Here is a 25001-nt window from a genome sequence, read left to right as displayed (position 1 = left end):
AGGCTTAATAAACTGCACTACCTCCGCTAACCAAAGGACATTGCAAGCTTCAGGGGGAATGTCAATCCCTGGTCCCCAAACTCAAATGCTCTCTTGTGACACAGATGGGTAAAATAAATAAATAAAATGATAACACTGGCTGAGGAAATGGTGTCACTTCTTCATTGTGATGCTACAAGCATTAAGCTGGTCATCTTCCAGGAATAAACAATTTCACTCAGCTTCTCATCAATTCGGGTCAGAGCAACAGAGGCCTTGGCTGAGAACCTCTTTAAAAATGCAAATTGGTAATCAAGTCAGACACAAAAAGCAAGGGAATTCTGTTTATTTGTCCCCAAAAAAGGTGCAAATGACTCTTCAGACTCAAACGGTGTACTTGTCTTGTGCGTATACACTCACCGAGCACTTTATTAGGAACATTTTCACTTTATTACACCTACTTATTCATGCGATTATCTCACTAGCCAATTGTGTGGCAATCATGTAGATATTGGTCAGGAGCTTCAGTTAATCAAACATCAGAATGTGGGAAAAATTTGATCTAAGTGACTTTGACCATGGAATGATTGTTGGTGGCAGACAGGGTGGTTTGAGTATCTCAGAAACTGCTGATCTCCTGGGATTTCCATGCACACAAGTCTCTAGAGTTTGCAAAGAATGGTGCAAAAACGAAAAAAAAATCCAGTGAGCAGCAGTTCCGCAAACAGAAACACCTTGTTAATGAGAGACATCAGAGGAGAATGGCCAGACTGGTCAAAGCTGACAGGAAGGTTGCAGTAACACAAATAACTACACAACAGTGGTATGCAGAAGAGCATCTCTGAACACACAACACATAATAACTCTAAGTGGATAGGCTACAGCTGTAGAAGTCTAAAAAATAAGTCTAACGAATACCTAAGTGCTCGGTGAGTGTATAGTTATTTGTTCATTTATTTTTGATTGGACACAGTCCACTGACCATTTCAAAATACATACATACTTTTTTGAATCACCTTTCTTTTTGTAAAAACTATCTCTGTTGAGTGTGTGTGGTGTCTAACTGGACACAGTGAGAAATATATTGAGTACAGACATCTGCTTTCTCTGCTAGTCCATTGCAGAAATGACAATTCTGAAAGGCTATTTTAAAAAAAGTCTTAAAGCCTACTTTGGGTGTGAATCCACATGTACAATGGGTGTGTGTGTGTGTGTGTGTGTGTGTGTGTGTGTGTGTGTGTGTGTGTGTATGTGTGTGTTTCCCCTCCATGTGCACTGAAACTGAAAAACCAACATGAATGAATCCGGAAAAATAGAGATCAGTTTCCATAATGAGACTGGTGTAATAAGTGATTCAAGAGTGTCCTGCATTATGCTGCTTTCTGGGCACATGGACAATATTGAGCCACTGAGAATATTGTGCCAGCTATTGCTTGCTTCTTTTTTTCTACTTAAAACATCAATTAGAAGATGAGAGAAACGCATGCCTTGTGCAGCAAAATGGCATCTATTTATCTTTTCCTTTCCATTCATTCAGCCCCAATTAGAAACTTGCCTTTACCCATTTAGCCCTGACCTTTACCCCAACTTAAAAAGAGGCAATGGGGTAGCCGCGGTGGCACCCGGCTAAAGTGACAGACCTTGATGCTGGCATCAGTTTGTTACAGTCGCACGGCGGCCCAGGGTTTGCGTCCCGGTCCTGCCAAAGCCGAGTTTGGCCGGCTCACGTGGAGCGGCATAATTGGGAGGGAGTCAGCAGGGGTTAGTAGGATCGCCGCATTGAACAGCGCCCCGGTCGCCTTGGAATCACGGTCATGGGCGCTGAGACGATACGGCTTGAAGAAGACGTGCCGCTCTCTGGATTGCCAGATCTCTCCGGACCGCCAAGCGTCAGGGTAGTAAGCAGTGTATCCCCAGCTAACGCAAATAATTGGAATGGATAGGGTAGAATTGGCTTCCAAATTTGGTGAAAAAAACAAATTTGGTTTAAACAAATTTAAAAAAGAGGCAGTGGTTGTCAGAATCTGAGATAATATGAGTCTGCAGCCAATGTTATTAAAGTCCCAAATAATTAGAAAAAGACAGTGTTTATGTTCAAATCTAATCACAGCATAGTATCACCATGACAACTACATAGTCTGAATCCAAGGTGTTATTTTTTTCTGATTCTGGCTTCAGCCCCTCCCTCATGCCTGTGCAAATAAATAAATATACCACAAAGATCAACAGGAGATCATACATTCTGATCTCAGACGATAAACTCTAATCTCTTGTATGTATGATACAGGGAATGTAATATCAGCACAGCAGTTGCACCTTGAACGCACCTCAAGTAACCCTCGTGTAATGCATAAGGACCGAATCCTGGCATGTCAAGCCACGGAAATCTGCACCAAATGTACACCTGATGTAAGAATAATATCCCTAAGCGTGTAATCCCAATACTAAATGGCATCAAGTGGTAAAAATGCAGTTCACTTGATGTTCACCAGAGCTACACTCTTGTTCTGTCCATGTCTTGTGTTGTAGTGTGCCTGTCCCGACAGCGCTCTGTAGGATCGATGGTGCTTATCCACAGCCCTCATTTATAAAAGTCTCACCTTCACAAGTTCGTAGTGCTGAATCCCATTGATCCCCACATCTGGGTCCACAGCAGACGGGACGGGGTAGCGGGAATTAACGGCCGTGTTCTCCGGGATGGAGATGTTGATGACGGTGGATTGGAACAAGGGCGCGTTGTCGTTGATGTCCTCGATGAGGAAGCGGATCTTCACCAGGCGGAAGATCTCGTCGGGCAGCACGGCCACCTCCAGCTCGTAGAAACAGCGCTTCTCGTTGAAGATGCCCGAGCAGAGCTTCTCGCGGTCGATGCGGTTGGAGGTGGTGAAAATCTCTCCCGTGTTGGCCTCCACACGCACCAAAGGCACGTCGCCGGTCTTGTAGACGGGCTTGAACTGCAGCGGAGAAGACAACTTAACGCTGGGGTCCAGGGCCAGGTCCAGGTCCTTGCGCAGGTTTCCGATGCGTACGTTCTCAGACAGCTCCTCCCGCACTGTGTAGTCCTTCTCCTGGGCCCAGGACTGTAAGGCCAGGCAGGTGATCAGGACCACCAGCAGGTGTGCCTCACAGGCTAAGTCCATATTCAGTATGGGGGAGGGCCTTCACTGTAAGGCTGCTGGCGCTGACAAAGAAAACAAAGAAATGTGTCAGAAATCACAGAAGAAAGAGACAGAGAAACAATAACGACAAACGGTCTTTATAGAGACCTACAAAGTTTGAGAGAGAAAAGGGTACAGAATGTGCGATTGATACAAATCATTTAAAACACAGTTCCGCCATTTCTGTTCCAATTAGTTCAAGCTTCCCCGTTGCACAATCACATTCTGTCTGTGACAGCGTTGACCTTTGAACTTAACCCCTTTCTTCTAGACCGGTGCTGAGCCAGAACCCCCTTAGGTCTATGATAAACAGCCCTTTGTCACATCAGCCCCACGGCAGGCCAGACAGAGGCCGTGGCGCGAGGCTAGAGCGCAGTTTCACACAATTAACCTCTGTTGTCCGCCGGCAGCTATGGGCTGCATAGGCATGAAAAAGTAATTAGTTCACTTATTCAGTCACCGGCTCCTTCTGATGTTTATTCATCCTCTCATTCTCCCAGGGTACCCATGGAAACACTGTTTCAGTTTTAAAGTGGACAGACTTTGGGGGCTTCTGTGGGAATATGCATGACAACAATCCTCACTGGTGAATTCCTTCAAAACAACTACAAAAGGTTTCAGAGTTTTGTTACCTTGGGATACAGCTGTATTGCACGTCAGGAATGCAACACACCCAGAAAATGCTGTGTATAACCGCTATATTTTGTAGTTGCATGTGATGTTAAGTTGCAGGTGGAAAGACAGCTCATTGGCTCAATGGGATGCGCACACTACTTTTTTAATATAAATGGGAGAGGTATTGAGATTATTATTCATTGTTTATTGTGCATTCAATTTCACTGCAACATCAATTCCTTGGGAGAAACTTTTGATCACACTGCCTCATGTGCATGTCTTTAACCATTAACCTTAGTATTTAAGTATTGATCAAATGTGTTTTCTTATTAGCACTGGCATATTTTTCTTCACAAGACCATGTTCAATCTATAATAATTGACTCGGACGACCAAAGGCAGGATTAGTCGTTGACACCCATACAAATAACATAGGCCACAATGGCACAATATACATCTACTACTGCATTGGGTAATGACCAAAAATGAGAAATTAGGTCACATTTAATTTGTAAGTCTGCCATAAGAAGTGCAATGAGTTCCATGTTAAGCGCCTGTAGGTTTTTGTCATATCTGACACAATTTCTAAATTTGCAGGCTTAGCTGTCGGATGTTGCATTATTTGATAGCAATGCAAATCCAATTTTGGCTGAATATAAATAAAAATGGCTGTAGGGCTGAATTCTTCAGTGAGCACCAAAAGTTGAAGTAGGTCATTGTGGAAATGGTGGATGAGATGCCGGGCAGTTTACAGAGCAGAGTACTGTTACTTTGCAAAGTGTCTAATGCAGTATTAATCCCTGGATGATTTCTGACATCTCCAAAGACAGACCAGAATGTCATCCTGCTGTCTTTTCTTGCAAGCAAAAATATTGCATCATGAGGAAAATATGGAAAATTAAATTCAACTTGGCATATTCATGCGTGCTTAATTTGGTGGTCTCAACTTCCAGGGATTTTTGATCCAAAAAAATTAACATAATTCATTCATTCTGTCTTTCATTCATTTTATCCATGATACATTATCCACTCAGCACAGAAGACCAACATATGTATATAGAAAACATAATAAACATAAAAAAAGTAACATGATTTATTTTGAGGATTGACTATAATTGTTCCTAAATTAAATGTGACACTTTTCGCTTTGTGTTTGCAGTGACATTTGCCTTCACGTTGCCCTTTTTTAAGGGAGCGACTTATTAAAAGAGCTAAAAAGCTAATGTTTTGATTAGGTGAGTGGTGAAAGCGGTGACATCCACTGTTCATGCTAATCCTCATGCGCCATGCCATTTGTCACAATGCAATGCTTTCAAGAAGGGAAAACTCAGGAGAGACTCATTATCGGTCCGCTGGGCAGGAGAAAAGCAGCAGTTATTTACATGACAGTGATCAATGTGCCAGTCGCTCCCTGCACCATTACACAAAGTGTTGTGTTGCCCTTTGAAAAGACATGGCTCCTTATTTGCCTTACTTTCAAGTCGTACCTTTTTAAAGATCGTGTGGGCAATTACTATTCCACAGCTCACGCTGGCCCTGGCAACTCCTCGCTGCACCATATAATATGTAATGAAAAGAACGCACTTGCTAGGGCAAAATCTAGCGAGCTGGATATAAGATCAAAAGCCAAAATATATCCTCCTTAGCTGCCAGCATCAGAGACGAAAGCTGTCAGACTGACCTCCAAAAGTACAGAGATGGCTCCAAGGACAGCTTCAACTAAACATGTAGCATTCTTTACATTCTTCGCAACTGTACAATCAGAGCTTGCAATCATTTCTCTTGTTGGAATAATACATGCAATACGTATTAAATCTTCTATCAACATAAAATAAAAATAGATAATTATCATCTCCACACTATGCTATATGTAATAGTTACAGTCATACCTACACATTAAGCAGTCTAATGTATCTTACTGTTGGAAGCGTAGAATGAGCTTGTACATGTATTTCTTTGTATGTTATTTTTCTACATAAAATGATCATATTAATGCACAATGCTTTGTTTTTGCATGTATACTTTATTTCAAATTGCTGCTGGTCGTATAATGCTATTACCATGTCATGGTCATTAAGATAGCTGTTACAAATGAATGTACACAGATGCAAATGCCTCCATGAAAAAAACATAAATAAACATAATAAACTGTGCCTTTTTTAAACACAGTTTTCCATAATGTGTGGCAGTGCCTTGTATAGTATGCACGGTCATCTATATGAATGGTACATCAATCACCAAATTGTTAGCAGTGCTCCACCCAGACCTCAGAAGGCCATGTTTCTGACCGTCATGCTCAGAAATCCAAGTGTCGGATCGTATGCGTATGAACCACAAAGGTGTAGCACCCCGTGGCCCTGACAGCAAACTGTGACCAGCTCCTTGGTCAGTGTCGACAATTTATTGACCTCACTCAATCATGAACTTCACAACTACTGCCATTTGACCCTCCTCACACAAAACACTTTCTGACAACTGGCTTAAGGACGGTATTTAAACATGCCTCCAGGCTCTGCTCGCCTGCCATTGTGCCAGCACATGATTTATGGAACTAATTGCACCACTCCCACAAGGTGTTGGATACTGAGCTACTGAGAACAAGAATGGATGAGAAAAAAACAATAGAAAAAAATAACCAAAAATGTAAACAAAACAAATATGTTGGACTAATGTGATTAATCAGTGGAATCTGTGGTAGATCTTTTGAAGGTCAGTTATCCTCTTTTGCATCCATTGTGTCAAACAGACTCAAGGGCAAAGGATATGTGTACATCTGAAATGAATATTGTCCATGTCCAGCATGAGCAAATTTCAGAAATTACATGGCACATTGGAAATGGACCACAAAGACTATACATATACAGTGGGCTCCATATTATCGGGACGCTTCATTAGAAGTAAAAGAAAGGCTGCATATAATAAACATCACATTCATTATGTCTTTTTATTAAGTACTCTATTTTCTAAGGTATCAAATTTATCAGAACCCATAACAATTATTATAGCTAAAATCTAATGAAATGAAATTGTCAATAAACTCTTGGTCAAAAGTAACTATATCGCGTCATGCCATTACTTCAAAAATGAAAAGATAAAAATGTATAAAAATGAAAAAATGAACATTTATGTATTTTCATTAAAAACATACCACTTAGCATGGTCAGGCCAATAATAACAAAGGTACTAATAAAAGGTACTTCCAGGAAGAGGACGGAAGTGCATGTTGTCATGGTTGTTGAGGAAGATGGTGAGGGAGGCTATAAAGAACCCAGGGATCGCAGTTTAAGTATAGCAGAGATTTATTGCATAGTGGTGTCAAAGTCTCAAAAGGAACCATACAATGGTACCTCCATAGCAACAAACTCTAGGTTGCTGAAAGGTAGCACTGATGACTGGAGAATGGGTGCTATGGTCAGATGAGACCAAAATCAAATGTATTTGCTGGACAATTTACCTAAGCTTTGTAGTAGAGACAACCATATTGTCTGCCGAAAAATGTCCTGATACTTTGTTGAAATTCTTTGTGCTGTTGATCTTCAATAATGCTCCTGGACCACTGGCAGCAAAACATGTCCAAAACATCAATGACCCACCTCCATATTTGACAGTAGGTATGAGGTGCATCTCCTTTAAAATCTTTATTAGGTAGACTTGTACTCCAACTTCTTAATGCAAATATTTAATCAGCCAATCATGTGGCAGCAACTAAATGCTTAAAAGTATGCAGACGTGGTCAAGAGGTTCAGCTATTTTTCAGACCAAATGTCAGAATGTGGAATAAATGTGATCGAAGTGACTTTGACCATGGAATGATTCTTGGTGCCAGACACGGTGGTTTGAGTATCTCAGAAACAGCTGATCTCCTGGGGTTTTCATGCACAACAGTGTCTAGAGTTTGCAGAGAATGGTGATGTGAACATTAACTAAAGCTCCTGACCCGTATCTACACAATTGTATGCATTGCACTGCTGCCACACAATTGGCTGATTAGATAAACGCATGGAGGTGTAATAAAGTAATAAAGTAAAAATGTTCCTAATAAAGTGCTCGATGAGTGTATAGTTTATTTATTACACTTATCACTGAGTATATATATATATATATATATATATATATATATATATATATATATATAGAGAGAGAGAGAGAGAGAGAGAGAGAGAGAGAGAGGGTATGTCTCAAATTGAATTCAGCATTTGACATTCATTTGTTATACTTCCTGGATAAGGTCAATAAGTATCTTAAAAAGAACCCCCAGGAATGCACTTACTTGGACATATCATACACACACCTAGTCAACAGTACTTATGAGGATGATTCATAACTGTGTAATACATCCAACCACAGTTTCGGCAGGTTTTTATTGTCTCAGGGAACCACCTTGGGTGCCTTTTCAAAAAACATGTTGTGCAGCAGAACAACTAACACTGCGGTGTGTATGGGAGACATATTTTGAAGAATGGAGCATGAAAGAGAAAAGAACCACAAATGCCTTTGAGGCCATCTTCCATGCTTACATTTCCCCTGGTCTCCAGGAGGCTATTTTGAGCCCTAGACGGATGATTTAATCCAGCAGGCGCAAAACCTGCCTCCATCCTCAGGAGCCAGGGCTGAGGAGAGAAGCCAGAGCTAGGATCGCTTTACACGAAGAAATGATGGACAGAGCTGTCTGTCTTTATTCATAAACTAGGGCTCTGGAAGCAAATACACCTTTGCCCCCCCACCAAATCTACGAAGCAATATCTCAGATAAAGGTCTGATTTTAAAATAAAAATATATGGTTGAAACGGAATATAGCTAACCCCCAAAGAGAAATACAATCTTAGCCATTTATCCATTTAGCATCCTGCATGGCTGCCACGCGACACTAAAATCTAAAATAGCACCATCAACAGCAGTGCACTGGGGACCAAGTCTATTTTGTGTGATCAAACAGCTCGTTCTTTGTCAGGTTCCTGTCTAAAAACTGGTAAAGAATAAAAGAAGCATAGGTGCATTTGTAACACACTACCTAAAACGCCATATCACATGTCATTATGGATATAGTACTAAGTACAACTTTAAAACCATGTTTGTATTATGTAAAGAACTATAAAAAGCAAAGCAGTGATGTGAATTTTGTAATGTAAACAAATAGCACAAGAGGATATTCTGACAACAGACGATGAGCCAAGATGGGCTGAATGGTTGTTCTTGTCATTAAAGTTAATTACAGTATGTTCTAAGCTAGTGATTCCCGCACTGTCTGAGCCTACGACCCACTTAATGAGAAAATATGTTTTCTGTGACCCATCGCTGCTTGAAGTGCAGCCAGATATAAGTGAAATTGTGATTTCTTTTTTAATTACTCAATTATTACTATTTTGCTTATTGTGTTAAACTGTATTTACACTTTAAAAAGTGCAGAGTCTGTATCTGTTGTGTTTGGTTGGTGTGAATCTCTATGGACAGTGCACAGATACGCTATATACACTCAGTGACCACTTTATTTTTTAGACTTATTGGTCTTCTGCTACCGTAGTCTATCCACTTAGAGGGTTGACACTATGTGTGTTCTTCTGCATACCACTGTTGTAATTGTGTGCTTATTTGCGTTACTATCACCTTCCTGTCAGCTTTGACCAGTCTGGCCATTCTCCTCTGACGTCTCTCATCTCTTATTAACAGCTTCATTGCACGAATAATTTAAAAGAAATTAGCTCATTACAAATCCAGTATGTAGGGCCAGGTGGTTGCTATGCGATGTTAGTAAATTCTAATGTGGTTCTACCAAACTTGCTAGCTTGTTAGATTGCAAGCTACCGTGAGTGAGCACACAAGACTTTATGCCTTTTTGGTGTTTATTTGTACGTTCCCATTGTGCAAGCACTGAAAAACTGTCCAACATTAGTAGGATCACTTTGCCTAGGTCTACTCATTTTAATATTTGGAGAAGTGCTGCTATGCTTTCTCGGGTCCACAACTTTTGTGTACTTCTGCCTGCTTATGGACACAAGTCAAGAAGTGCATCAGTTTCCGAATCACGTGGAAAAGGAGGCAGTGTGTGCTTGCTTGCAAGTTCTGGCCAATATTGTTGAATGTTTTTTTTTTACAGTTTAATTACATTAATGTACGAAATGATATTCATCCGACAGACAAAGCAGCAACAGTATATGTTTGATTACAACATGTTGTTCTTTAAATCTGCACAAATGCACAAACAGGGTACAGTATTAAGACCACTCATTCATTTCATGACTGTACATTTTAGTAAATTTGATTTAGACCTCAAAATTCTAAATTTCGACGATGAATTGTGCATGTACTTAACATGGCAAGACACAATGCAAAAATGAATGCTAATCTGATGTTCTAAATGGACCATTATGTTCAGCAACGTTATCGCATGCAGGTAACGTTAATAGCCAGATGACGTTCCATGGTGAATGTCCAGAGTGGCAAGCAAGCACTCAATTTGTGAAAACATGTCAGATACAGTAAAGCAAGGGCGGCCAAAAAGAAACCAGCTAGGTTGGCGTACATGAACAGAAAACTTACAGCTAATTCACCGGCAATGTTTGTTTCTTAGGCTATTCATGAACGGCAAAAAAGTTAGTTCACTAGGCTAGCCAGCTAGCTCTAGCTACATGGAAAATAGTAGTGACAGTGATAGCTAATGCCTGCTAGTTAACTAGCTGGCCTATATTTAGGCTCTTAAAAGTAGCTTGTGACCTACCTTGCTAGCTAGCTGACTGGCTGACATGAGAGAACATGATATGAGCAATTTCACTCGTAAGATAATATGCTAATACCGTGTTGATGGTAAACAACTGCCGTCTCCTTAAAATTTGACTGAAGAAATGCGTTTCGGACAGCAGAATTATCGTTGTAATGGAAAATAATAATGCCAACTATAATAATACTGTCAAATCATGCATTGTAGTGCACGCTGGCTAGTTTTAAAAACAAAACCTTTGGTTGAGAATTCACTCAATTCACAGAAAAATACCACTTTTTGCCAGTAGATGGTATCTGTGTATAAGAAATGGGGACAATTACAGTTAAACCACTCATGGGCCGAATAGATTCTTTAAGCCTCAGCCAAGGGTTTTATTTTTAATGCACATTTTAATTACCTATCAAGTATTAATTGCATCTCCTGGTGAAAATGTAAATGAATCACAAAAATAATATTTTTTAGTGAAATGTTTGCATTTGCTGAAAGCCTCAAAAGACAGGGAAATAGATTGATCAGCCCTACCGCTATCATCAGTTCCCCATCAAAGTTTATCTGCACAGATAAACATGCTACAGCCCTGTAGTTTATATTAATTTTGTGCAGAACAAGACTTTCTCATTTATACCCAATTATTTGTATAGCATTAACACAGCGTCATCTTATTATTTTAACAGATTCAAAATAAATTGCATATATTACAAACAGCTTTATACCATTTATTCCCACAGTGAGAATCAAAAGTGATCTGTCGGTGACACTTTAATTGGTCAACTACTTTTGGACAAATATTAATAATTATATATAGGCCCATATACATACTTATACTATAGCCTATACAACATGAAGTAGGCCTATATGAAAGAGAGCATAATATACACTCTACACTTTAATGCAGGTATGGTAATATTAAACTGTATGCTATGTAGCGACACACTTTGTGGACAAACTATATTGAAAGAGTGATACAAGATATGTGGTCCCAAATAAGACACAAGGAAATAAAGCATGCTTTAGAAAAAGTACAAAATAAGTAGATTGCCCCTGATTTAATATGACATTTTGAAAAGATTATGATTTTTTTTTTCCATCTTAATCTGTCCAGGGGTGAGCACATGTTGCGTGATGTACAGTAGACATTATACATCGCTGTAGCAGTCATCAGATATCTGTGATGATACACCTTGATGGAGAGCAGGCTGATGTTAGCGTTAGGGCTGATCAATTTAATTTCCTGTCGCTTGAGGCAAATGCAAACATTTCATTTCAAGACAGAGTTTTTAGTGATTACTAAATAAATGTACTGAACTCACATTGGAAAAAGAAAAGTTCTTATTTCGGGGGGTTTCTCTCCGGGGAAATTGTCATTGTGATAACATGACATTTCAGAGAAGTTCATTGGTGAAGTAGTGAGACAAAAAAATCTCTGCAGACTGAAACCCTTTCTGGCTAACACTGTGACTGATTTTACATTGCCCTGTAGGACTCTTGGCCCCAGTTGGCGCTGGCATGTTCAGGATTTTCTTCGATAGTATCGGGTGCGACGACATACCGTGGGTGAAAGAATGAACTTGACGCATCACCGCAGAGGCCCCAAGAAACAATTTCTCATACTACTCATGTGTCCTGTTGCTGAATTTCACAGCTAACAAGGTGTCGCTTTGCTTTAATATCACCGCACACCCTTTCACTCCCTTCCATTTAGCATTTGGAGGAGCCAAAACTCCTTTTTTGTATGTACCCTTCACATTTTAAAGTTGGCTGCAGGTATCCAATCTGGGCTTTTCTGGGAGAATGTGGTTGTGAACTGACTTTGCTTTTCATGGGCGTGGCATTATTTTCATGGGCATGAGAAATGATATTGTGCGGGGTTTTTTGTGGGTATATACATAATATATTTAGTGAAATAAGAATTATGTTTATTTTATTTTATCCTGTTTGCTTTGTCCAACATATGTACAAAGACACATTTTTGTACAAAGAATGACATGCCCAAAACAAATACATATTTATATTCCTGCCCGATGTTGGGGGTTCTTTTAAAACAATGGCACAATGAAGGAGTCCACATAAATTACAAATGCAGCATCTGCATACTGTTTTGCTTCTTTGGCTATCATGAGCTGAAAAGTCTTCAAACAGGGCTTTGTCAGCATGAGGTAAGGTATAATCTGCTTATAGAGATTCACCGACTGACAAGGCAATTAGTGAGCGGAGAACATTAAATGTGACGCAGATGTGAATTCTAAGATACTGGGGGTTTGCTTTCTGGAGGCAGCTGAAGGCTGAGTGTCTCAGAGTCGACAGCGGACTATGAGGATGACTCCTGTGTGTCCTAGCAGTCTGAGAGACAGGCCTACCAAAGTGATCCATTAAATCCTTTTTCAAGATCTATGACCTTGCAGATGCCTTATCAAGCTGTCAGGAGAGAATAATTCCTGGTTCTACCTCAGCTCTGTAATACTGACCATGGTCTTTAAACCGGCTGCCACCGACGTTGCGGCAGGCAGCAGCGGTATCTGCCTGACAAGCGTAGACCAGGATATGAGACACTTTCCAAAGGCGATGGTGCCACCTGTCATGACGGCACTCAATGCTCTTAAATTAAGGAGGATAAAATGTCCACGGCTTTAGTAGTTTTAATTGTCATACACAAGAATAATATTCAGTAAAATAAAACTGATTCTTCTAGTACTGGCTGACAGGTAATTGATTAACATTCCCCTCACCCCCCTCCCCCCTTCCAAAGGTTGCCTGTGTCATACATAACTGCATTCATTGTATGTTTACAGATCAGGACAGATATTAAAAGTGTGTATATCATTGACTGTATATTTTAGTGCTCAGGAAATTAGCTGCTTTTTGGTAATTTGTCTGTTACTTCGCCCTCAGATACCTTTTTTAACTAACTGTTGACCTTTCATAAATATGTGTCCAACTGGGATTTGCATTTGCAAACTACCCAACTGTGGCCTGCAATTGAAAGCATTGATGAAAAAAATATATATATTTTGAATGTACAATCTATATTAGCTTTGTGATATACATTACATATTTGAACAACTACAAAAAAAAATTTCCATTCATTTTTCACACAAAACTCTTAACACCTTTATGAGGAATTTGTAACCAAGTGGTAGTAACAATATTCATAGTCCTACCCCTAGAGGGCAGTCTAAAAATGGCAATGTTGACAGGAAATCTCATGGGCTGAATGCATAAAATCCAAGGAATTAGAGCAGCCAATGGGCTCTGAAGCCTCACCATATCATGAATACTACATTTTGACATATTTGTCAGTGGCCTCTTAAAATTAAGGTTTCCTTTACCTCACTGAATTACACTATTACAGATCGCCTTTACCATGATATCTGAGCGACACCTAGAAAAAGTACAAATGCCTCAAACTACCATTATGAACTCAAATTGTACTCTAATCTCAGTGGATGTACTTATTGTGAAATTAATGTATCAACATACAATCAAAATCAAATCTATCAAAAGCAGTTTCCATCCTGAACTATAGCAATCCCAACACGATTCCATCGACTATACACAACTAAATGATCCAACAATGAAATGATAGTCAAGTAATGTGTTTTTCCCCTTGGATGAGTAGTGTAAGATGCCATTTTATGAATAATGTCCCTCAAATTAGTATTTGCAAATTAGTTCACTCCATGTATTGCCACTCAGAAGACAAAAATTCAGCAAAATATAGCTTTTACACCTAACTGCCCTGACCAATCACACTGAATTAAATAAATGCATAAATGAAACTACGCATTCATTATCACATCCACTCTATCTATCAAATGGTACATATCCAAATGTATCAGTTTATCGACTAAACATATCCCAGTTCTGTGGCTTTTAGTGATGTGTTTAAATATTATGTTAAGATTGTATTACCGCTTTTATGTATGTCAAATTGAGCCAGTCAATTAAAATAGATACAAAATTACTGTAATAGAAACATTTTTACACTTTCTGTGTTGCCTTCTATTGTTCCCTAAATTACTTTCCTTTTATCAATAAATATGGAAAATCTGCGCGAAACATCTCATTTCAGAGACCAAGGTTAGTTATATTGCACCTGTATGGAAAAGTGCCACCAGAATCATCCACAAAGAGATACAAATAAAAATAGTAAATGTATTTTCTTACATTTTAAACAGCTACAGAGGGTCAAAATGTTCCATATTCACATTCAGTTGTTCGCCAACAACTCCAGAAATCCTGTTCCCCACACCACACACTAATCCATTTCATCTGAAATGTATACTTCATTTCTGGGACAGGTATAAGCAAGTGTCAATATTCTCTATTGTTGTACAATATTAATTCCCAGTTTGCTTCATACCAGCTTTGCAGAATAAAATAGTGTAAATGAGCATGAGTTAAGAAAACCAACCCAAGATGAACATCTTTTTCTGTGCTCAAATCCTGGTTAGCCCCATTGGATGTGTTTCAGGGCAATGCAAAAAGGGTATGTTCTGAATATGAAAACAATAACACTGCAATGAGTGGAATACAATTTGAATAATAATTGTGTTTTCCTATATTCAAAGTAAAACTGTGAATTTTGAAAATTCTGAAAAAATTACAAATACAAAAAATGCAGCAAGTCATTGCTCCAACAAGGATCCTTCCCTCCAAATGAATTAGTGCTCAATTTATACTTCATGACAAGCGTCATCTCTAGAAACAGATATGTTGAGATTACAGAACAGTATCATTTTAAAATCAACAAACTGTGAAGGTAGATGACTGTAATTCCAGATTAAAGTTTCCAGTAAAAATAAATCCATGCTTCTTCAGATTTTCAACTGAGGAAGAATATATGATTGACAAAAAGTAGCATTGCTATCAGGCTATTTACTTCCTTCCATTTGTAGCGGTTCAGGGTTTAATTCTCTGCACCTAGTAGTGGAAGTGTATCTGCAATCTGAAATTGAGAATATTTCGCAAATCAGACTACATTAATAACCAGGGATTTCTGACGTGATGGACATTTGTGTAAAATGACCCTGCAGTAATATCTTGAAAGAAGAATATTTCAATTTCAGTGTATTTGGGAGGTGTATTGTAAGTTGTACAAAATATAATTTCTATATTATGCATAAAGTGCAATCAATTTTGTCTGAATACAAAATTATCAGCATACTCTGGCATCAGAGTATGCTAATAATAGCTACTTAAAATGAAAGACAGACATTATCAGACTCCACTTTGTTGAAAGACCAGAAATTATCTGACAGTGATTTCATGACATAATCAATTTATGAATACTGACAAAATGTGATAGGGCCTACTATCTAATATAATAGGCCAGCCAATAAATAAATAAATAAATAAATAAATAAATAAATAAATAAATAAATAAATAGAAGGAAAAAAACCCCAGCAAAGTTAAGCCTGTAACACGTTAGTTTCATAATGGGCCGCAATTCACTCAAAATAACTGAGCTAAAATAGCATATAGCAACTGAAGTTGCCATAGTCAAAACGTGTATTTCACCATGTATGCTCATAGTAAATACTTAAAGGTAAATCACGTGTAAGCTGAAAACGATTTTCTTAGCAGTAATCCTTGGCCAACCTGGCGATCAATTAAAAGGAATACGTTGGGTATTTATTTCAGCCGATCCGATTTGGCATCAATCTAAAAAGCACGTAGCACTTGATAAATACCGCATACAAATTGCTAACTTGTAGATAGATGTTGCCTTATATCCTACTAGGTACAAGTATGGCCATGCAACTTAAACACTGCCGTATAATGCTCACAAACATGCTCAGCAGCCGTAAGGGCAGTTAGTATGTCTTCATGAAGTATAGAGTCCAACGAGTATGCCAATCACACGTTGTCAGCACCAGCAACACTATTTGAATTGTCAAAAACAATCACACATCACGGTTATTTGCCCTTACAGTTGTGAGTGTTAAGACATTGCCGACATTGTCCCAGCACGCATCTTATCACCGGTCTTCATGCCCTCCTAGGTATATGCTTTAATACATTTGAGCTGGATAGTTTCCCGTTTCAACTGGTTTGATTTAGGAATGTAGAAATGATGTGGAATTGAACATTAGTCTGCCTTCTACTTCATAAAATAGGAACAATATCACGTCATTGGAATCATCCTCCTCATTCTAATAAAGTTGCCTCGCTAGCGCCGGTCAGTAGCCTTTCCTCGCACTACCTAACAGCTTTAAAGAAATCAAGCAATCTTGTTTGATCGTGCCGTATCTCTTCTGTTAATAAAGCCTCTTGCATGCTGGAAAGAATACGCTACAGTTTCTACAGTTTCAACATGTTTGAATTTCCAAGGAGTGCGCATCTATATTTGTTGCGTAATGTAGCCCTAATACGCTTATCCGCAAGATAAATGTTATAATTGGCGTTCTGTCACTGATATTATGGAGCCGGCTTGTGGGCAACAATCACACGTGTAATAAGCTACACTGAAATTTATGGAGCGAAAACTGGTTTTCTAGTTTGTCGCTATGTGCTCGTTCATCGAACCTAAAACGGCGGTATGTTGTTGGCTGTAGCAGGCAGTGTAGTTTAATGATTTAGATTGGCAATATGTTTAGAATGTTTTAAAATATAATGTTCCATAATACGCTCCTGGTACTTAACGATTAGCCTACATCGGAGTGTTGAGATGTGTAGGCTACCCAAATAGCCTACAATCACGTGTTGGCTAAATAATGGTTTTCATTTTTTTCTATTGCAACATGATGCATTTGCAACTCCTACCACGACTTTCTTTGCTTGATTATTCTTATAAGTCGATGCCATCTGAATTGTTGCTCGTATTTACGTGGATAAAGCTTATGTAAACCAATTTACTACCATGGAAGTTACAGTATAATGGTGTATTAACTTTGATATCCGGAGTCTATCTTAACGCAATTTGACATACAGTAGGTACACACGCACACTGACCGGTGATTTCTACGTCAACCTATGGATGTGCATTCCTAAATGTGCAATGCTGTCAAATGGTAGGGTGTCCAATATTTCAGTTTAATGAGAAAAACGAATTCGTCTTACCTTAAATTCCTTGAAGCAAAATGCCAAATTATTAGCAAATCCCGATACGTAGCGACATCAGTGCTTTAGAAGATGATGTGCCATGAATCGAACTGAGAAGGAAGGAAGGAAGAAGGAGGAGGAGGGGTGAGAGGGGGTGGTAGGAGAGAAAGAAAAAAAAATCCCCCGGTAACCGAAATATAATAATGTATTAATAAAATTAAATCCGACTACTGGAAATGATCCTTGCTTTGTGCAGTATGTGGTCCAGAACCGTTTAAAAAACACATTGATATTCAGTTACTTTGTTATATTTTTGAGAAACAGAATAATTCCTCTTCGGATATCTTGGGCAAACTGCTGTGCAATTCCAACGGATTGATGACACCGATGGTCCAAGTCGTCTCTTTCGCAATATGTGCGATTTCAACTGTATATTCTTGTTAGTACAAATTTGTGAAATCTGTCATACAGTCCCTTTCATCGATATGAAAATTTGCCAGCTCTCTAAACATTACACACTTGTATTAGATCCACGACTCATGTACGAAAGAATGTTACAGTCTAAAATCGCTGATAATAACTCTCGCCATTTATTGATTTTATTATCGTTAATAACTCGTTAGAAGGCAGACACAGGCCAGAGTTATTCTGAAAAAATATGTGTGGGAGCTGTAGCTACTGCATATTTTCCCTGGAAAAGTAGAATGCGAGTATGGCTTGGTTCAGCATCACTCTCAGAAGTTGTTGAATTACGCGTTATGAGGTTGCTGTGCGCAAATCTCTGGCTCTCTCAGTTGTGTTCGAATGAACTCAGCCCCTTAGTACTGCCTACCACTCCACCTCCGATTGACATCATTGTGGAAGGAGGAGCCTAGAACAGAATACAAATGATGGGTTTTTCCTTAAAGCCGCACTGGCCGTTGGTAGGACGGTGGCACTGAGCTTTAGCGAGAGTAGTACGCGAGATGCAACGGCATTGGCGCCTGCGAGTTAGAGGGGGGCACTGTTCGCTTTGCAAATAAATTGTGATTTATTTATTTATTTATTTGCGTTATTATTATTTTTCCTGATAGGGATTCATCTCAGAAACGTTATGGAAGTGTGACAATCTGGCTACATGCATTTTTTTTATTAGACGTAGTCCAAGTATTATGTTAATTTGGGTGGTCATGTTTTTCTCCTGCCTCTTTCCGCACTGTAGAATACTGCTTTATTTTTATCCCGAAGTGAAATGACAAGTGAAATGGTTTTATATTTGTATTTATATCAGATTAATTTATGCTGGCAGTACCGCCATGCAAGTGGATCGATAGTAATTGTCTCCCTATACATTCTGACGATCAGTTATTGCGTTAGAAAGTCCTTTAACCTTCCAAACAAGAAGACGTGTGGTTGTTAACGAAATATCTGAATGACACTTCACATGTAATCATGGGTAAGCATGTCCCATGGGTTCTCAGTAGATGTCCATTAAGTAGTCTATTAGACAGGGCTTTATTCTCCTTCAATAGTAACCATCTTCTGGCATAGCCATCTGTAGCTGCCCTCCATAACTAAATGTAGACAGCACCAAGATCAAAAGAGAGACAGAGAGAGAGAGAGAGAGAGAGAGAGAGAGAGAGAGAGAGAGAGAGAGATAGAAAGATATGTCATGTCAACCCAAAACAACAAGTCCATGCATATACACTATTAAACTGTATAATGATGAGGATATTTTAAAGCTAATGGAGTGCAATACTACAACAACAACAACAACTACTACTACTACTACTACTACTACTACTACTACTACTACTACTACTACTATTATCATCACCATTATTATTATTATTATTATTATTATTATTATTATTATTTAAGTTGCATTCCAGTACCGGGTGCCTTGTATTTTTATTATGCTGTTTATCCTTCAATTTTGTCTCAAGGATGTTGAGATTTCAGTAAGAAAGCACTGTGTATGGATGAGGCCATTCAAAGGTCACTAACCCCTCAAGGGTCACCGGCCCCTCCCACACACAGCCAGTGACCCAACTACTCACTACTACACTACTTCAACAGCAGATATATGGGTATCATGGTTTTATTAACAACATTCCTAAACCGGTACCTATGATTCCACTATATACAGGAGGTTATGTTTACCATCCTGAGAAACATGGTTCCTTGGAACAGATTCAAAGTGGATTTGGTTTCTTTCAGAAACATGACTAGAGGTATTGAGCACTAAGTAAACATTTCAGTTGGCTTTCAAGGTGCCATATTGCAAGTGCAGTTTCATTTCATAGACTTTTCAATGGCCAGATTATACCTGAGGTTGTTTACAGATATGGAAGACTGTATTTAGGACAACTGTTCAGAGAAAGTCACTTACAAGTCCAGTTAGAACCAATTTCAGACAAACAAATTAATGGGGAGTTTCAAAACTTGCTACTTGTAAAAAGAAAAGAAAAAAGAAAAGAAAAACAAGGTGTAGAACTAGGAGTGCAGAGCAATGCTCTGGCACAGGAAGTGTGTCTTCTTTACATTCAATATTCATATATTTATTTTGAAGTAGAATCATTTTATCATATAATATTTCCAAATTTTCCAAACTAACATCAAAACATAGTTGCTACAGTAATTACTTACGAATTGTATAGTCTTCACAAAATAAATTCCACATATGACTGGAATGAAAATCAACGTTGGTGTAAAATATGGTGCGGTTTCCTGTGCTGCGTCTTACATGCTGGATATGCATGGGGAGGCACCACAGGTGAATAGGAAAAACATCTAAATTACATTTTTATATTTTGAATGTGGACAGAAATGCATAATTCTTTTTTCTTTTTAAAATATTTTTAATATATTCAGAAGCAGCTGAGAAGCCAACTGTCCAACTACTTTTGGTCCCCTAAAATGGGGGGAACTATGTATAAAAAGGGACAAGTATAAATATCATAATATATTAAAATTGACCTATCCAGTCAAAATGACCTTTTTTACCTATGGTGCCTCCCCTTAACAATATCCAAGCATGGAAACACAGCTACAGTAAAATTAATGCGAATGTATGTAAGTCAAGAAACATGAGCAATTGAGAGAAACTAAGACAAGCAATCAACTCCAATAATGTACCTGGAGCATAAAAAAACTTTCTTGCGGGCATATGCTCATTGCCATGGAAATGGAAAATGAAATTACATTCATCTGCATTACATTATTTATGTGCTAAGCTGACACCCTTGAAGCTTATATTAAATACATACACTCAGTGACCACTTTATTAGGTATTTATGAGAGATTTTAATTATTCTGCTGCTGTAGCCCATCTACTTCAAGGTTCAACTTGTTGTGTGATCAGAGATGCTCTTCTGTATACAAATGTTGTAAGACATGGTCATTTGAACCTGTCTGGCCATTATCCTCTGACCTCTGTAGGGACTACAACTTCCACATTCCCACAGGAGAATTCTGCGACGTCCACCACGAATGACGTCTAACTTGGTTCAGCCAATCCCGTAATGGCGGGAGCAATAAACGGTCCCGTATAAGAGCAAGACACGTTCTTGGGATCTCTCTTCTGGCTCTTCTGCTTTTTCTGCCTCTTCTGCTTGTTCTTTTCGACGCACCCTTTTTGGACAGTCGCTTCAGCTCATCTGCTCCGAGACTCGGACAGAGGCTGAATGCTGCACAGCGCACTACCAGGCCTACGGACACACCCAGTTACCTCGCGGTAACTACGTGGCCTATAGTGAGTGGAAATTGTTGTACGCGGAACGCTACATCAGTTTACCCCAATAAAGCCCAACAACGAAACAGCAACGAACTTTTACACCTGGAAAAGGACCAGCGGATCAGACGACAACGCGCTCGGACACCATTCACAGCACCATCGCCGCTTCTACAAGGACAGCATGTCTTTTGGATCCAGCAATGCGTATGGACTCAGTAAGAAAACAAACATTCAGGCATAGCCAGTGTTTAGTTTAGTCTTAACTGTTTTTGTGAATCTGTGTTTCAATATTTACCATCCAACCATTGTAATGTGTTTGGTTAGCTACATATATATGTACGTGAATTGATTCGCCGTCTTTTGCGCATATATAGAGTAAAACTACGCAAGTAGTCCCTTCTCACAGCTAACTCTAACTCATTACCACACCCAGAACTCTAGCGACACGCGCGCTTGCGCGCGCCACACACACGCACACACACATACCAAACTAAATTTCCTTACTAACTTCCCGTTAGTTTATCTGTTATGTGTTTGTATGTTTGTTTAATAAATATATTTTATTAAACCCCGGTGTCCGTTTTGGAATCGCATAGACATGAGAGCCGAGTTAAAGCAGTCTTTCGAAGAACTTCCAACCTTCAGGTTTTTCAGGTATGTTTAATCATTAGTATTGGTTATTTTAATTATTAATTAAAATACTAAATTTGTGGTTAGATATTCCTGATAATAGTAATTTTATGAGACTGATTACCTTTTGCAGTTATACTGCTACGGCCCGTGCGAGGACCCCTACACCTCTCTCATTAACAAGGCATTTTTGCCTCTGATTGGCTGTTTTTTGCACCAGTCTCTGTAAACCCGAGAGAGTTTGTTGCAAAAATAAATTGTTAAAAATCCTTTTTAATATGTATGCCTTCTACCAATTGTCACTATTTTTATTTATTCATTTAATTTGTATCAATTCAGCTTGTGGTTGTCTTCCAAAGGTGGTGTAGAAGAATTGTATAATCATATCTCCTACATTACATTACATTACATTACATTACATTATTGGCATTTGGCAGACGCTCTTATCCAGAGCGACGTACAACAAAGTGCATACCCATAACCAGGGATAAGTTCGCTGAAAGACCCTAGAGGGAAGTACAATTTCAACTGCTACCTGTACAACAAAGATAAGGACGAGGGCCCTTTTTTTTTTTTTTTTTTTTTTTTGAGAACAAAGAAACAAAGAAACAGAGCAAAAGTGACCAAAGTTAACTATCCAAACACTGCTTACCTAGCCAACTAAAAATACCGATACACAAACAAGTCACAGAGACAACAATTAAGGTTCACAGGGAGGTAGGGAGGGATGGGGAGAGGTGCTGCTTGAAGAGGTGTGTCTTCAGCTTGCGCTTGAAGGTGGGGAGAGATTCTACAGTTCTGACCTCAACGGGGAGTTCGTTCCACCACCGTGGAGCCAGAACAGTCAGTAGTCGTGAGCGTGATGTGGAGGTTTGGAGAGGGGGAGGTGCCAAGCGGCCTGTGGAGACTGAACAAAGAGGTCTGGCAGGGGTGTAGGGTCTGACGATTTTTTGTAGATAAGCTGGGGAAGACCCTTTAACTGCTTGGAAGGCTAGCACCAATGTTTTGAATTTGATGCGAGCCATGACAGGCAGCCAGTGGAGGGAAGTAAGCAGGGGGGTGACGTGTGAGTATTTGGGAAGGTTGAAGACCAGATGAGCTGCTGCATTCTGGATGAGTTGGAGGGGTCTGATGGCAGACGCTGGGAGGCCAGCCAAGAGGGAATTGCAGTAGTCCAGACGGGACAGAACCATCGCTTGGACCAGGAGCTGGGTCGAGTAGGGGGTGAGAAAGGGGCGGATTCTCCGTACATGGGAATATATGTATACTGTGGTGTATCCAACTACCAATAGCCTTGTTTATCACATTCTCCACCACTGACTCTTCTGCAGTGCATAATCTAATCTCAGTGTTACACAAAAGTACTGCGACCATTGTCTTCTTTTTATCAAGATCATGTTGTTTACTTTATACAATGTAAAATGATTATTTGACCAATCACTGAATTCAAAGGCATACTATTTCTATGTATGCAACTGAAGGACAATGAGTCTTAAATATGCAGATCTGAACCTTAAATGGACATCAAAAGTCACAACATGCTTCAAGGATCATTCAGGAGATCATCTAAAAATGTACTTACAAATTTCTGAAAAGGTTGCAGCATCTGCCAAAAGCCATAGATTGTGATAATGGAGGGGCTGCTGGCTTTGGATATTGTATTAGCAGACGTATCAACGTGGATGCCTGCACAACACTTTACATCCATATCAGCCAAACTTTGTAGGAATTACAGGCTTTTTCATACATAGTGTAAATACATTCATAAATGTGTGGCTGCCACTAGAACTGACTTCCTTTTCTTTATTGATGATGATTTTCTAAATTGAATTGACAAACAAGACAAACTAAATTGTCTGTGTGTCTAGTTTGAATGAAGTGAATATCATTTGAAAAATTGCAATTGGTCAATTGCAGTGTCCTTAACTGGACTTTAAACCTCAGGCTCAAACCATCTAGAACTGCATAACAACTGGAGCAGCTAGCCAAAAGCTGTGGATTAGCACTTCCAGTTGAAATGCAGTTCTTTGGTCTTGCGGTTTAAACTTGAGCACGCTGCAATTTGCCCAACATGATGTTGAAATCAACACGTGCAGGGAAGTTTGTGGAAACATGATAGCATCTGTACCAAGTGACACTGGCAGTGAAACCTTTCAGCCTCCTGATGCCCAGTGAAATGAGGACTTCTTCCCAAACATTGGGGGCACAAGAGTGTGGAAATAGTGTGGAAAGGTGGAAATATGAGTAACCTCCCAGTAAACAATTTCCGTTGGGTCACTGTTGTGGCACTTTCACATTCCAATGTTGGCCAACTGTCATGTTTTCTCATTTATATAGGTCAAACCAACTGTTCTGCAGCAACAGCCCACCTGTTTATCTTCATGGGTGGCACAACATTGATATACAACCAAACATATAGTCAGATGTCCATTGTTCAACAAAAGCCCAACTGTTTCTCTGGACAGATGGCTTTAGGACAGTAGGCTTTTTTTTTTTTATGGTATGTAATGTATGTAATGGTGAAATATTGAATGCAATAATGATAATAAATATAGCTGCAAGCAGTGAAACACAGGGTCCAAGCACACACAGCCAGCCACCTAGAGGATGAAACGATGCCGATCTATGTTCCAAACTGATCACAAACTGATACAGTTTTACATATTTAAAAGACAAATTTTTTTTTTCATGAATGTATTATTTTTTTTAAACATAGTGTGCTTTATAGGGCTACTGATTCAATAGTACGAATACATTAGAGTTTTAATATTTCAAAATTCTGTATAGCATTTTGAAACTTGCAATGCAATTTGGAGAAGAACCATTTGAAATGCTAAATTGCGGAAGTCCAATATGGTGGACATAATCGATTATCGAGGCAAATTTGTTCTACGGTGGTTTTGTGTTTCATTAGACGTTTTGCCTCTGTGGCAAGAATGCTGCCGGCCAGAAATAAATACTTGCAAGCTTTCATCAGTAGGGGGCAGCCGCTAGCACTTCGGCCTTTAACAGGCGGGGCAGTCATTTGTAACAAGATTACAATTTATTACAATGCATAGTTGTTTAGGGTTTGTTTTTCAGTCAGCCACCACCATGTGAACACTCCAACCAGGTCATGGACTTCACCCCAACAGTAACAAATAAG

General features: G+C 39.2%; 1 protein-coding gene across 2 annotated transcripts in view; it reads right to left on the bottom strand.

The window, feature by feature from the left end:
* pcdh11 (protocadherin 11) overlaps positions 1-17622 on the bottom strand; it is a 271369-nt gene extending 253747 nt beyond the window's left edge. For both annotated transcript variants that reach the window (XM_061236941.1, XM_061236942.1), the window contains exons 1-2: positions 17530-17622; positions 2580-3160 (exon numbers count right to left, since the gene is read on the bottom strand). In XM_061236941.1, coding sequence (XP_061092925.1) covers positions 2580-3119 — 540 coding nt within the window. In that variant the 5' untranslated portion in view covers positions 3120-3160; positions 17530-17622. The remainder of the gene's footprint in view (positions 1-2579; positions 3161-17529) is intronic.
* Between the last annotated feature and the right edge of the window lie 7379 nt (positions 17623-25001).

Source organism: Conger conger, chromosome 3 (assembly GCF_963514075.1).
Source record: "Conger conger chromosome 3, fConCon1.1, whole genome shotgun sequence".
NCBI classification, from domain to species: Eukaryota; Metazoa; Chordata; class Actinopteri; order Anguilliformes; family Congridae; genus Conger; species Conger conger.
Note: the sequence above shows the minus strand (reverse complement) of the source record. Positions and strands in the feature narration are given on the sequence as shown.